Source organism: Barbus barbus (genome assembly GCF_936440315.1).
Source record: "Barbus barbus genome assembly, chromosome: 39".
Taxonomy (NCBI): Eukaryota; Metazoa; Chordata; class Actinopteri; order Cypriniformes; family Cyprinidae; genus Barbus; species Barbus barbus.
This window is the reverse complement of record NC_136717.1, coordinates 16,108,981-16,122,226: the sequence shown is the minus strand read 5'-3', so window position 1 is coordinate 16,122,226 and position 13,246 is coordinate 16,108,981. Positions and strand designations below refer to the sequence as shown.

Genomic DNA, 13,246 nt, shown 5'->3' with positions numbered 1-13,246 from the left:
TTACTTCATACAAAAAAGCATAAACCCTAAATGATTTATAAACCTACGTTTATAAATATTAAATGCACCTGTTTTTACTCATAATCATAATGTATAATTCATCTAACTAATATGCTGCAAATTCCATTAGTCACAGTCATTATACTCCCGCTAAAAGTACAAAGAATGAATAAATAGTCTGTCACCATTTTCTCACCTTCAGCCTGTATGACTTTAATGGAATTTTAATTTTGGGTGAATTATAACCACTCCAAATTCTCCATAAATCATTCATTTTAGTCTGTAATGTGTCTGTAAATCATGTCTCTAATGTGTTTCCAATCTATTCTCACTGACACTTTTACATGTTTGTTTGTTCTCTGTGGAGACATTAGCATTAAAACAAACCTTTTTAGCTTCTGTCTAATAATACTTGATCATTAGAAGGCAGAAATAATTTTTCTTACCACTGTAAATTGCAGGAAGATCAAGACAACATGGAAGAGGAGGTTGAGGAAGTATCATATGACGATGAGGAATATGAATATGAGGTAAGTCTGTCACATGATCCTACTGTGAAATTTAATGTATGATGGCAAATACACTGATGTGATTCATAATCAGATTTTGTCTATAATGTGTTGACACATTTATAATGAATTGAATGGGAACTGACATGTCAGCCTACGCTAATCACCTGAGTTTACCTCATATCTCCCTCCCTCACACCCACACCGAGAGTCCAATCACACCGTTTACGTCACACTTAACAGGGCCTTAATATATTACTCCCACTCCACAGCCAAAAGAAGAAACAGTAATCACAACGTTTCTAATTAATGTTGAGTAATTCTTCTCATAATCTCTCATCACTTGCTTTCAGTTTATATATTTAATCAAGGGAATTTTTTTACACACTGAAGCCGTTTTTTTCATGAACTTTTCACATCGATTTTCGAATTTTTGTATCACGTCAGGACGAGCTGCCCACAGAAGAGCCTTTTCCCTCTCGAGAAGAGGAGGGCGAAGGGGAGGACGTGAGTATAATCAAATCACAATAAACACACATACATACACAACTGCAAGCTCTACTGCAGACAGAGTCACAGTTTAGATGAATAGAGGTTACAGTGGAATAACATTTCATCAGTACAATATGTTTTAGCACTGAGCTGAAGTTGTTGGGGGTTTTTTTGTTGGAACTCTTGTTTTTGTCCTCAGATAAAATACTCAGCAACAACAGCTATATACACACAAGAAAATGAGGTAAGACGGACTCCTAAACCTTTCTTTTTAATACTACTAATAATTTGAAATGGTTATGTTGAATAGGATGCTATTGAAAAAAAATGTACTATAGAAATGCTATTCAAAAAATGTACAAATTTACACAGGGTGAAACAACTTCTCCGATTACACAGTCTCCAGAGGAGATTACACTGGTAAGCATGTACACTACCAACAGTTTGGGATTGCTAAGACTCTGTTTTTGAAAAAAAAAAAGGTTATACTTCTCAAAGCTGCTTTTTTTAAATACAGTAATATTGTAAAATATTATAACCGATTTCTATTTTAATATATTTCAAATGTAATTTATTCAAAGCTGAATTTTCAGCAGCCATTACTCCAGTCTTCAATGTCACGTGATTCTTTAGAAAAATAATTCTAATATGTTTTGCATGACAAAATAATTGCCTTTATCAGTGAATTTCACCAGTGCAAACAATATTTTGCACAAGTTCAAAAAATTCTTTTTAAACTGTCAGTGTATTAATATAAAGTGTATGTTTCAAGAACATGAAAAGAATAACTAATGAAAGATCATCGTAAAAGTGACACACTGGCATCCCAGCATGCACTGCACTTGATTTTCAGTCATGATTCTTCTGGTTTGTGCACTTGCAATGCAGAAAATAATATTAAATATGCTTCATAGTCGCTCTTACAGATCTTGTGGTAATTACTCCAGTGTTCAGTGTCACATGATCCTTCAGAAATAATTATAATATGCTGATTTGGTGCTCAAGAAACATTTCTAGTGTTGAAAACACTTGTGCTGCTTAATATTTTTTGTGAAAACATTGGTGCAGTTTTAATTAGGATTCTTTGAATGAAATTGATTAATTTCTTTAAAAAAAACTTTTACTGATCCAGATTTTTGAACAGTAGTTTTGGTATATTTTACATAGTATTTTTTTATCATTCATAATTCATTGTTTTCTAACTTTAACATGTCCTCTCAATGTGCTTTCAGATGGTTCACACAACAACAGCGAGTCCCCTGCTTTCATCAAAAGTCACAGAGCAGGTACTTGTTCGACCCTATGTTAGTTTCAGCAGTTTACTGCATATGATACACATGAACTAATTTTATGTGTTTTGCAGAAGCCGTCTGAAACCACATTAATATCAGTGCTAAATACAACACAAACTGGAGAGGAGGTAAAAGTTTGTCTGTGATTTTGCTTTCTTTTGCCAAGACTTGCATGTGGCTTCAGTTTGAAGCATGAACTAACTAGAGCTTTGGGAAACCTTCTTTTAGCATGTTTGTTGGATGTTTTAGCTTATTGCAACTGATTAATTAATTAATTTGAATCATTTAATTGGCATTTGTTTGGTAAAATTGAATTTTTGGATTGCATGACTAAATAATTGCCTTCACTTCATCAGTGAATTTCACCAGTGCAAACGTTCAAATGCATTTTAAACAGCCAACTTCAGTGTATAAATGTAAAGTGTGAGTTTCAAGAATATAAAGAGAATATCATCGTGAAGTAACACTCTGGCATTCCAGCATGCACTGCACTTGATTTTCAGTCATGATTCCTCTGGTTTGTGCACTTGCAATGCAGAATGACACATTAAACGTGCTTCATAGTCGCTCTTACAGATCAGCTACGGGTTTTCTTTAATATATCTATTTTCTTGACACAGGAGCTCCAATAAAACTCTGTAAGAGAGGCATTCAAGTGTGTATAAACTGTGAAGGGTAAAAGAGGGGGAGGATCTGACTGGCCGGCATTACTTTGGGAGAGCCTCCTTTCCCATCGCACAATGATGATGTCATTCGTCCATGCTGCCTCCACCACAACTAGCGTTCAGTATGCTGCAGTGCCTTTGATAGATTGAGAAGACCCTCCAGCACTCTCTGAGGAGAGACCAACCCAGTATAAACATACAGAACAGATCTTGTAATGTGCTGTTTTTACACCTACTAAACAAATACAAGCTAAATCATCTATAATCCGTAGAAAACTGACAACACGGGATACTCATGAATGGTTCTTGACATTATTCTAAGTTGTTTTAATAGAGAATCAAATCAGCTCATGCAACATCGATTTGTTCATCAGTTCCTTATTTATTGATAAGACTGAAAAAAGATTGTATTTTGTGTGTCTGCATATTTACTTTTCATTTGGGATAACATAATGTGCTGCCTGTTTTCACTGGTGAAATTCAATGGCATATTGCTTTTCTTTCATATTTAATCTGTTTGTGCATGTCTGTCAGTAAATGTGTTCTTCCTAAACCAGTCTTAACCTGAGTCTTTATTGTGTTATGTGTGTTTAATTCTTTCACAATCATGCTTGTTTCATAATATTTCTAAATTATATTGATAAAATAAATTGGTATCATATCAATTATTGGCCAATACTGAATATTTTAATTAATCGGTATCATTTAACTTTGCTTGTGTAATTTGTTTTTGCTCATTTTTCAGTAAAACTTTACAATAAGGGTTCAGGATAACATGAACTAACAATAAACAATACTTCTAAAGCAATTATTAATCTTAGTTAATATTAATTTGAACATTTACTAATGGATTTGTAGATCAAATGAATTAATCAACAAACATGAACATTTTATTCGCTAACATTGACAAAGGTGAATAAATGCTGTGAAAATATATTGCTATCAAATGATTTATAATTTACCTTATTGTAAAGTGTTACCACTTAATAAAAACTAATAATTTAATAACACTGTCAATAATGCAATCTTTAGCAAATCTCAAAATGAAAAAAAATGGGGGGTTTTCATACTGTATATTGTACTGTACAAGTGCTTGATGCCTAAATTCACTTGTAGCAATTAAAATGATTGATTTAACAATGTAATTCAGTAAAGTAGTGTTGTAAATGTACATGAAACTCCTGTTTATAAGACTGTCTGGGTATAAACAGGTGAGCTTGTCCCACAATAGCGGCCTGGAAGAGGCAAGATCTAAAGTGAAGAGAAGTGCTCCTTCGTCTGAGTACATGGTAAAAGCTTGTTCATAACTGTCCACCTAATGTTTTGACCAGAGAATTTCATTTGCACATAGAATAAGCATCTTAGTAAGGCATGAATCATGTGTGTCTTCTGCAGGCCTACATGCCTGGAACACCAGGAGGACAAAACCGTTACAAACAAGGATCTAAGGTGATGCAAATTGGATTACAGTGACGTATTTAGTGCTTATGATTGAATAAGCTCATTTTAGAGAGCTGCAGATGTGATTACATGATGTAATATAGGGAAATAGAGGGAACAAAGTAAAATTTTGTTATTGCATCTTCTTTTAGCGGTCCACCTCAGGTGCACAAGGCAAAAAGAAGCTAAATGTGAGTGAGTTTAATCTACCTAAAAAATTAGGAATCCATACAACTTAGAATAGTTGACCCAAAACTGAAAATATACTCACTCTCAGGCCATCCAAGATGTAGTTGAGTTTGTTTCTTCATTGGAACTGATTTGAAGAAATGTTGCATTGCGTCACTTGCTCACCAATGGATCCTCTGCAGTGAATGGGTGCCGTCGTAGAGTCCAAACAGTTGATAAAAACATTAGAATAATTCAGAAGTAATCCACATGATGATTAATTAATGTCTTATGAAGTAAAAAACAGTGAATAAAAAACATAATCCATAATCTAAATGCTTTTTTGGCAAATTTTCATTTTGGGGTGAACTATTCCTTTAAAATAATTACATTTATGAAGTCAACACAACAATGCCTTGGAAAGAGATCCAACCACAATACTATATACTTATATTTCTGTCACTCTTGTAGAAAAAGAAGCAAGAAAACAAAGACCCTGAGCCTATGACAGATATGTACAGGGAAAGAGAGAGGGAGGAACAGGGGGAGAGAGAAGATGAAGTCTATCTTGAGAGCAAAGAAAGGATTATTGAAGAGGAAAAGACAACTGAGTCACAGTGGGACATGGAGGAAGAGGATGGTGTGACCGAGACCAAGGAATACAGTTCAGGCGATGGTGACGAGGAGACGGCCAGTGAGGAGATAGAGGAAGAATTTGAGCTAGAGAGAGAGAGAGAGAGACAGGAGATGGAAAAAGAAAGGATGGAACTGGAACGAGAAAGAGAAGAACTGGAAAGGGATAGAGAGCTAGAGAGGGAGACAGAGATGGAGCAAGAGGAAAAGGAGGAGAGAGAGAGACAGTTACAGAGACAAAGAATGGAATGGGAAAGACAAAGAAAGAAGATGGAGAGAGAGAGGATGGGAGAGACAGACCAAGAAGAAGACATAGGGACCCGTATTTCCCACTGTGATTACCTTAAAGTAAGTACGTGTTTTAAGTCTATTGTTATACAAATATTCAACATAACCAATATATAAATGTTATCTATAATAATTGATTAATTTTGAATACATTCTATATTTATAAAAATAAATAAAAAATAAATTCACATATATTATATTATATTATTCCATTTTTATTTCCATATGATGGTAAAAGTCACAGATTTTTAGTCTAGACTTTTGGGCCCCAATGTAATTACTATTTTGCAATTACAATATATTTTGATTGAACCAATCTTAATTATAATATATACATATAAAAACCTATTCCATGGTTATTTTCATTTCAGTTGGGTTTTCTGTAAATAAATTGTGCATTGTATGTGCATTTTTCCTTTCTTGTACAGGGACCTCCAGGTGAAAATGGAAAACCAGGCCCTAAGGTTCGGCAATCTTTTTCATTATAAGTCGGAACGATCTGTTCTTACTAATAAAGCATGATAGTCCCATCCTGATGGGACCCAAATAATGTTATTCGAGCAATGTTCTCATCAGCTCTTATTAGTGTCTAAAGCTCTGTGTGTTCCCAAATCTAAGTCTGTTAGATAATTATTCCTGTTTTCTGATTGGACTGCAGCTCACCCACACATACGACATTCCCGCCTCCTCATTCACAATGTTAGGAAATTATTACTGTCAGTCAAACCGTGTGGGTGGAATTTCAGCAGTGCCCTTCCGCTTGCTTTGATGCCCCAGAGCTTTATTTTTACTCCTCCGTTCCTGAAATGGATTCAGTGTCTTTAATATTGTAGTGCTGATGGGGAACGTCCAAACTCTCTTTATTATTTGCCTTGAAAAATCTGTGTTTGTTAGTAGCTGATCACTTGTGAATTTGCACAGGGGGAGATTGGTGAAAAAGGCCAGAAGGTACACTCATTTTCAACTTGGTGTCAATAACTGTTTATCCCATATTTCTTTAGCCTCTTTTGATCTATTTATGTGTTCTTTTTTTTTTTAGGGAGAACCTGGAACTGGTCACCGTGGGCCCATTGGTCAGGCCGGTCCACCAGGACAAAAGGTGATTGATTGAGCTGTGTATGCTTTCAATGCTGTGAATTTAACTTCCCATACAGTACAATCCAAAAAAGGAGAGGATGCCAACATAAACCCAAACACAGTTAATAACAGAGATTGCTTAAAACTGACTAACATTTGAATGTTATGTGTTTAGGGTGAGCCTGGAGAACCAGGACCACCTGGAGCACAGGGCATTCAGGGTATTCGTGGCAACCCTGGCATCCCGGGGTCACCAGGTCACAGAGGTCAGCCAGGTGACCCTGGAGAACCAGGTAGAGAGGTAATGTCAGCCTATTCTCAATGTTGAGTAGTTACCTTAATTTATTGACTTTGTTGAATTAAACACAAAAAATGAACTTGAATCAATGAATTTTTCATTTGTTTGCATGCTTTTAAAGGGTGATAGAGGGAGACGAGGGAAGAATGGCTCACCTGGTACTCCAGGTTCAATTGGTCTTCCTGGACAGCAGGTACTGCTTTTGAATTTACTCTGTATTTTACTACATTTACTCTGGAGTGAAAAGTGAACAACTAGAATAAACTGAGAACTTGCTGTTCTTTTTACAGGGTCCACCTGGCCCCTCTGGGGTTAAGGGTGAAAGGGTAAGTCATTGCATGTAATGTTTATGCTCAATAATACCAGGTTAGGTTAAAATACCCCACAACCAGACATAAATGTACACATACAGTACATGAAACGTTTCATCTGCTATCACTAGGGAGACAGTATCCCAGGAGAACCAGGGGACAGAGGAATTCCTGGGCTCCTAGGTCGCAGGGTAATATTATGATAATTGCACTTTTAGATTGTAGGTATAATGTTTTTCTATAATAGCATATTAGTTTGTTTGCTGAAGTTAATAAATTATGAATTCTAAAACCTTGGGCCAGATTTACTAAACAGGGCCAATTTGTGTGAGACCGCAATCCCATGAAAGTGCTGATGGTAGATGAAAGAGCTGCAAAAGATGTATTGACATTGTGCAAATGAAAGAAGACAGACACAGACAGCTCACTTCCACAATGGCCAGCGCAATCTATCAAGACCAAGCACAAAATGTGTTGCATTTGAAAGGAAACTCTTACAAATGCATATGCAATAAGGTCAGATGCAAAAATTACCATGCCTTTTCATTGCTAATTTTTCACTGCATGCCTTTAGTAATTCCTAACAGTAGTTTTTAACACCAAAAGTTTGTACTGGTGCCAGCTGTTAGTAAATTTGGCCCTAGTGTTCAAACAGTTGCATGTTTTTTTGTTCTCTGTCTGTGTTATTTGCTGTTAATTTTGTGTTAAATGCTTTTAACAACTCTTTCTCAACATTACAAGGGAGCCAAGGGCACTGTCGGTGCCAACGGGCCTCCAGGTCTCAGGGTAAGTCACCTGTGATTCAAACTCATGGGCAGACACCATAGCACTCCTCAAATCCCTTAAAATATCATAATAGCATCCCTCAAATATTTTATTTTATTTAGTTTTGTTTTTAATTTGATTACTTTGAATTTCTTTTCTTTTTTTCATTCTATATTTATTTATTTGTCTTGCTGTATTTATTTGTTCTATAGATTGATTTGTTCATTGTTTATGTAACACTTTGAATAAAAGCCTCAGCTAAAAGAATAAATGTACATGGATTCAAAAAGCTTTTGTGCATCCATGCAGTGATCAGTATTGAACAGGTCAATATAGATTGTATTGAGTAAGTAAGATATTGTGATTCTGTACAATGTGTTAACATCTTGTGACCTTTCTCTTTAATTAAGGGTCTTAAAGGCATGACAGGTTTGAAAGGAGAAAAGGTGAGTGTCTATTTTTAACCCATCTCAGTTTGAAATTCGAAACAAGTTCAGAAGGTAGAAGGGCTTTAAATATTAATAGCCAAGCCAACTCTGCCAGGGTCATTTTGGCAGACTGCTGTGCTCACACAGCCTCTCTTCTCTCTGTATTGACTTGCCAGTGCCTTCTTGTCAAGTCTTTCTCTGCTAAAGCCTATCTTTCAATGGTTGAAACTGCTGTGAACAGCACTTTCTTTTGACACACATACACTTGCACTAACGTCACAATCTGCGTCAGTGGTGAATGATATTGGTTTTATTTTCTTCAGCACTGTATGAGAGATTCACATGTAAAGTGAACATTTGTAGCATCAAAACAATACCACTTACAACCCTAGAAACCTTTAACAGCACATTTGACATATCAGTTGAGTCTTAATTGTTTAGAATATACCCCAGACAAAATTAATAAAGACAAAACATTTTGACTGACAGGGTGACAAAGGTGTGCCTGGTCACAGAGGAGACAAGGTAAGGACATTAGAAGTGTTTGAATACCTGCATGGTGTTTATTTAAATTTTTTTCACCAACTACCATATTGGTTTCCTGGTTTTGTAGGGTAGTCCTCTTTCCATGCCAGGACCTAGAGGATATAAGGGTCTAAAAGGAGAGCCAGTAAGATATTTAGTATTTTAATTTGTCATTTCACTATAATGTTTCCCACAAAGGCCATACTTGACTATGCAAACTCAGCAATATGTGTGAGCTGTTTTGAGTTTTGAGTTGTTTTATATGACAGACACAGGCCAAGGTATGTCTGAATTTTACATGGCAGGGTGAACGTGGGCTTCCAGGATTTGATGGAGATAAAGGAGAGAAGGGTGAAGATGGTCCACCTGGTGCAAAGGTATTTTATACACCGTTCTGAGTGAATTATATACTCAGAGACCTTTAGAGATTCATGTACTCGGGACCATAAAAAGTGAATTTCTAACATGTGTTTCATGTCATTTCAGGGGCTGAAGGGAGAGGCTGGTACTAAAGGAGGCATGGGGCCTTTTGGTGTACGTGGTCCAGTAGGACAAAAGGTCAAAATTAGCATTGCTATGAAGTTTATGCACTATATTGCTGATGAAACTGCAATTTTTTTTACTGTGAATTATATAGTTTTACATGGCATGTTATATCACTGTAAATGGTTTTTACTGTGGAAAGTACACTTGGGGATTTTCATAGGGAGATCCAGGGGAGCCAGGCGCCAATGGGGAAAAGGTAGTTGTTGTGATAGTGTCATAACAAATTTGTACATTTTTAAACAGTTTGCTTCTATAACTTTTGTTAAATAACACTAATTGTCTGGGATTGGTCACAGGGTCGTAATGGAGAACATGGATTGGATGGTGAGAAAGGTGATAAGGGAGACATGGGCCTGCAGGGCCGAAAGGGAGATCAGGTGAGGATATGAATCATCTGAATTAAATATTAATTGATAAGAAATTTCTCTGAGCAACAGGGGTGCCTGAGAGGGAGAACACCATTCCTTAACCTTTCTTACTAACTATATTATTTAGATGAATGATTAAATAATTACGTAGGCTTTCCTGTGAGTTTTTTAGTTGTTTGTTAAGTAACACACTTTGTTCATAGACTCATTGGTTTGTGTGTATAGGGTGAGACAGGAGAGCCCGGTTTACCTGGAGATGCAGGAATTAAAGGCGAAAAGGTACGAAATGTCAATTTTGTTTCAAGTTTTTGTGTTCTCACCTGTCTGTAACCATTGTATCACAATACTTTTATTCTCCTGTAGGGCTTCAGAGGTTTCCCTGGTCGAATAGGGAGTCCAGGACTGGATGGGGAACAGGTATTTTTGATCCAATTTCATCTTAAATTGAAAATTGGATTAAATAAACCACTAAGAACATTTCTTTTGACTGTAAAACACAAGGGTTATTCTGGGGACCCTGGCAGGCCTGGCCTTCCAGGACTAAACGGTCTCCCGGGACGAAAGGTGAGTCACTACACAAACAGATATTGATAACCTCATCATCTTTGTAAGTTTAAGTATGAGATGAATTGTTATTGTTAATGTTTAGGGAGAAAAAGGTGATAGTGGTCTGAACGGTCTTGATGGAGCTCCTGGACAAAAAGGAGAGAAGGTAAAAAAAAAAAATTATAGGACCAGTATTAATTAAAAATGTTTTAATAAATGGAATAGTTCACCCCAAAAAAAAAAAATTGAATCAAAAAAAATTCACGCCATTGTGTTATATGATATTTGGGTGAGGATCAGACTCAAATGTATGTTGTAACAAGTGACTTGCATTCAGATGTAGATATTAAATTACATTTCATACAGGGTTATTGACATTAACTAAAACTAATTAAAACATTTTTGTTAATTTAACAAAAAAATAAACTGAATTAAATTGAAACTGAAATTAAATCGCAGAATTTTCATTTTTGGATTAACTGTTTTTCTAAATAATCTTTTCCCTGTCAAATATTTTAATTTGAAAATCATTTATTTAACCCATTTTTCTGCAGGGTGCGACTGGTTTCCCAGGTTTCAGTGGGTTTAAAGGATCTCCTGGTGCTCCAGGAACTAATGCGTCTCCAGGTCGGCCTGGTCCGGTTGGACCTAAAGGTGAAGTGGGACCGAAGGTACGACCCACCTGCCTACACTTAGACAATAATATACACACAATAATAGAGCTGAATTTATTATGTGTATGTCTGTGTGATTCATCAGACCTCACAGATAGATGGATAAATAGTCAAGCCAGTGTAATTAGGGCCATCTTCATATCTCACTCAATCTCATGTGGAGGAACGTGGAGGAGGACAAGGCCCTAATTAACCCCAAGAAAGACAGGATGAGAGAGAGATAGAGAGACGGGGGGTAGGAGCTATTTCTGCTGGGATGAAGATTTGAGCTATCAAAATACACACTGCGCTAAGGCCGCCTTTAGCCACAATTAGGCATCTCTTGATGTTGATAGGAATGGAGAGGGTTCAGCAAGCTGAGTCTCTTTAGTAAAGGTGAGCTGTACTTCAGCACAGAATCCGCAGACAATCTTAAAACATGAGCTATTTTCTGTGAGTAAAGTTTATGATATGAACATTATTGTTAAGTATCACTCTGGTGCTTTTCTGTACTAAAACAGCCAATATATATTTAAACTTATATTTATTTCAGTTGAAAATAGCGTAAACCATTGGTTTGGTTATTTGTAGCCTCAAGCTCAAAGCTGATTGATCCAGGGTTAGTGATTGGTTCGTGGTGATGTGCAGCTTCTATGCATTACTACCTGTCCAGCATTGTTTGATTTGATTGTTTTATCTATCCCAGGGAGAGAAGGGAAGGAGAGGCAGAGGAAAAGCCTGTCAACGGGGACCCCCTGGAATTCCTGGCCTCAGAGGCCTGGATGTAATAAGGCATCTACACACAAATAACTGTATTCTCCACTCAATCAGGACTTAATCTATTCACAAACATGCTCAGTCTAAAGTTATACATATCCTTTATGCAGGGGGAAGTGGGAACCTCAGGCATGAAAGGAGAAAAAGGGGAGCCAGGACTCAGTGTATGGTGACAATGCCCTATTTCTATTATATGTTTATTACAGATTCTTTAATAAGATGCTTTGATAATTACTGTGATAATTTTTCAATTTGTTCAGGTGGAGGAAGTGAAGGATCTTGTGACAAAGGAGGTGGTAGAGAAATGTGGTGAGTTTGTGTGTATGCAAATTGCAAATATTAAACACACAATAGACCTTAGCAGGAACTTCATGTTAAATTTACTGCCAATGGAAACAAGACAAAACTGTCAGGATATTTGATATACTGCAAAAAGAATAACATTTCTGTACAAATATCTGAAGATTCTTAAATCAAGAGACATTTACTTGAGAATTAAAATTATATTGTCTTGTTTTCTGCCAAAAACGTTCATGCTTAAAACAAGAAAGAATATCTGTCAGTGAGGATATTATTAGGAATAAACGGTAACACTTAGGGACCAATTCTCACTATTAACTATAACAGGGCGAACGAGACGAGAGACGTGCGGATCAATTTGCAAGCTTTATTATACAGAAATGTGGTCAAAACACAGGCAGGGTCAAAACACCAGCAAACATGTATGGCACAGACAAGAAACAAGAATAATCCAAACCAGGCGCGAGTCAGTCCACAGCGAACGTTATCCAGAGGGCTTGACAAGAGGGGCAATCCAGAAACATGAGCAATCGTCCAAGTGAAGAACAAACAGAGTCAAACTGGCGAGACAACGACAGATCCAGGAAACACAGGCTAGAAAATCAGAAACAGGTTCCGCACATATTCTGCATGACCATATTGTACATCCCTAATCCTACCAATATCTAAACTTAACAACTACCTTACTAACTATTAATATGCAGCAAATTAGGAGTTTATTGAAAGTCGTATTTAATGGTTTGTTAATAGCAAGAATTGAACCTTAAAAAAGTGTGACCGAATAAACTATCAAAACTTCATTTTGATACTTAAAAGTCTTAAAAGTAATTTTGATTCTGAAGTAAATGTATCTTGTTTTGAGAATGTTTAGATATCTCTACTGGAAACAAGACAAAAATACATACTTTAAATAAAAAGTAACAAAATATGTTTTGCCGTGCATAAAGTCTTACTATAGGCTATACAATCAGACTGCTAGCTGAACAATTAATGTCAACATATACAACAATACAAGCTGCTGAATAGATTGTTATATGGCATCTACCGTCAAAAAGAACTATTCAGTTGTGCACTGTACTGCGGTCCATTGAAGTGAAATTATGATTGAATACTAGAGCTTCATTAATACATGTACGTGGGTGGTTAGAAGTGTGTGTTTTTGTCT

At 36.3% G+C, this 13,246-nt stretch overlaps 1 protein-coding gene across 1 annotated transcript in view; it reads left to right on the top strand.

Moving 5' to 3' along the window:
- col7a1l (collagen type VII alpha 1-like) overlaps window positions 1-13,246 on the top strand; it is a gene marked incomplete at its 3' end in the record, with an annotated part of 53,626 nt that overhangs the window by 36,467 nt on the left and 3,913 nt on the right. Inside the window, exons 74-105 of the mRNA XM_079399820.1 lie at window positions 462-530; window positions 957-1,016; window positions 1,201-1,245; window positions 2,234-2,287; window positions 2,368-2,421; window positions 4,170-4,247; window positions 4,354-4,407; window positions 4,551-4,589; window positions 5,038-5,547; window positions 5,916-5,951; window positions 6,409-6,435; window positions 6,527-6,586; window positions 6,740-6,865; window positions 6,984-7,055; window positions 7,153-7,188; window positions 7,305-7,364; window positions 7,915-7,959; window positions 8,349-8,384; window positions 8,856-8,891; window positions 8,980-9,036; window positions 9,197-9,268; window positions 9,378-9,449; window positions 9,598-9,633; window positions 9,734-9,814; window positions 10,031-10,084; window positions 10,169-10,222; window positions 10,307-10,369; window positions 10,455-10,517; window positions 10,906-11,022; window positions 11,711-11,788; window positions 11,892-11,945; window positions 12,042-12,090. Of these exons, the coding sequence (XP_079255946.1) occupies window positions 462-530; window positions 957-1,016; window positions 1,201-1,245; window positions 2,234-2,287; window positions 2,368-2,421; window positions 4,170-4,247; window positions 4,354-4,407; window positions 4,551-4,589; window positions 5,038-5,547; window positions 5,916-5,951; window positions 6,409-6,435; window positions 6,527-6,586; window positions 6,740-6,865; window positions 6,984-7,055; window positions 7,153-7,188; window positions 7,305-7,364; window positions 7,915-7,959; window positions 8,349-8,384; window positions 8,856-8,891; window positions 8,980-9,036; window positions 9,197-9,268; window positions 9,378-9,449; window positions 9,598-9,633; window positions 9,734-9,814; window positions 10,031-10,084; window positions 10,169-10,222; window positions 10,307-10,369; window positions 10,455-10,517; window positions 10,906-11,022; window positions 11,711-11,788; window positions 11,892-11,945; window positions 12,042-12,090 (2,347 nt within the window). The remainder of the gene's footprint in view (window positions 1-461; window positions 531-956; window positions 1,017-1,200; window positions 1,246-2,233; window positions 2,288-2,367; window positions 2,422-4,169; window positions 4,248-4,353; window positions 4,408-4,550; window positions 4,590-5,037; window positions 5,548-5,915; window positions 5,952-6,408; window positions 6,436-6,526; window positions 6,587-6,739; window positions 6,866-6,983; window positions 7,056-7,152; window positions 7,189-7,304; window positions 7,365-7,914; window positions 7,960-8,348; window positions 8,385-8,855; window positions 8,892-8,979; window positions 9,037-9,196; window positions 9,269-9,377; window positions 9,450-9,597; window positions 9,634-9,733; window positions 9,815-10,030; window positions 10,085-10,168; window positions 10,223-10,306; window positions 10,370-10,454; window positions 10,518-10,905; window positions 11,023-11,710; window positions 11,789-11,891; window positions 11,946-12,041; window positions 12,091-13,246) is intronic.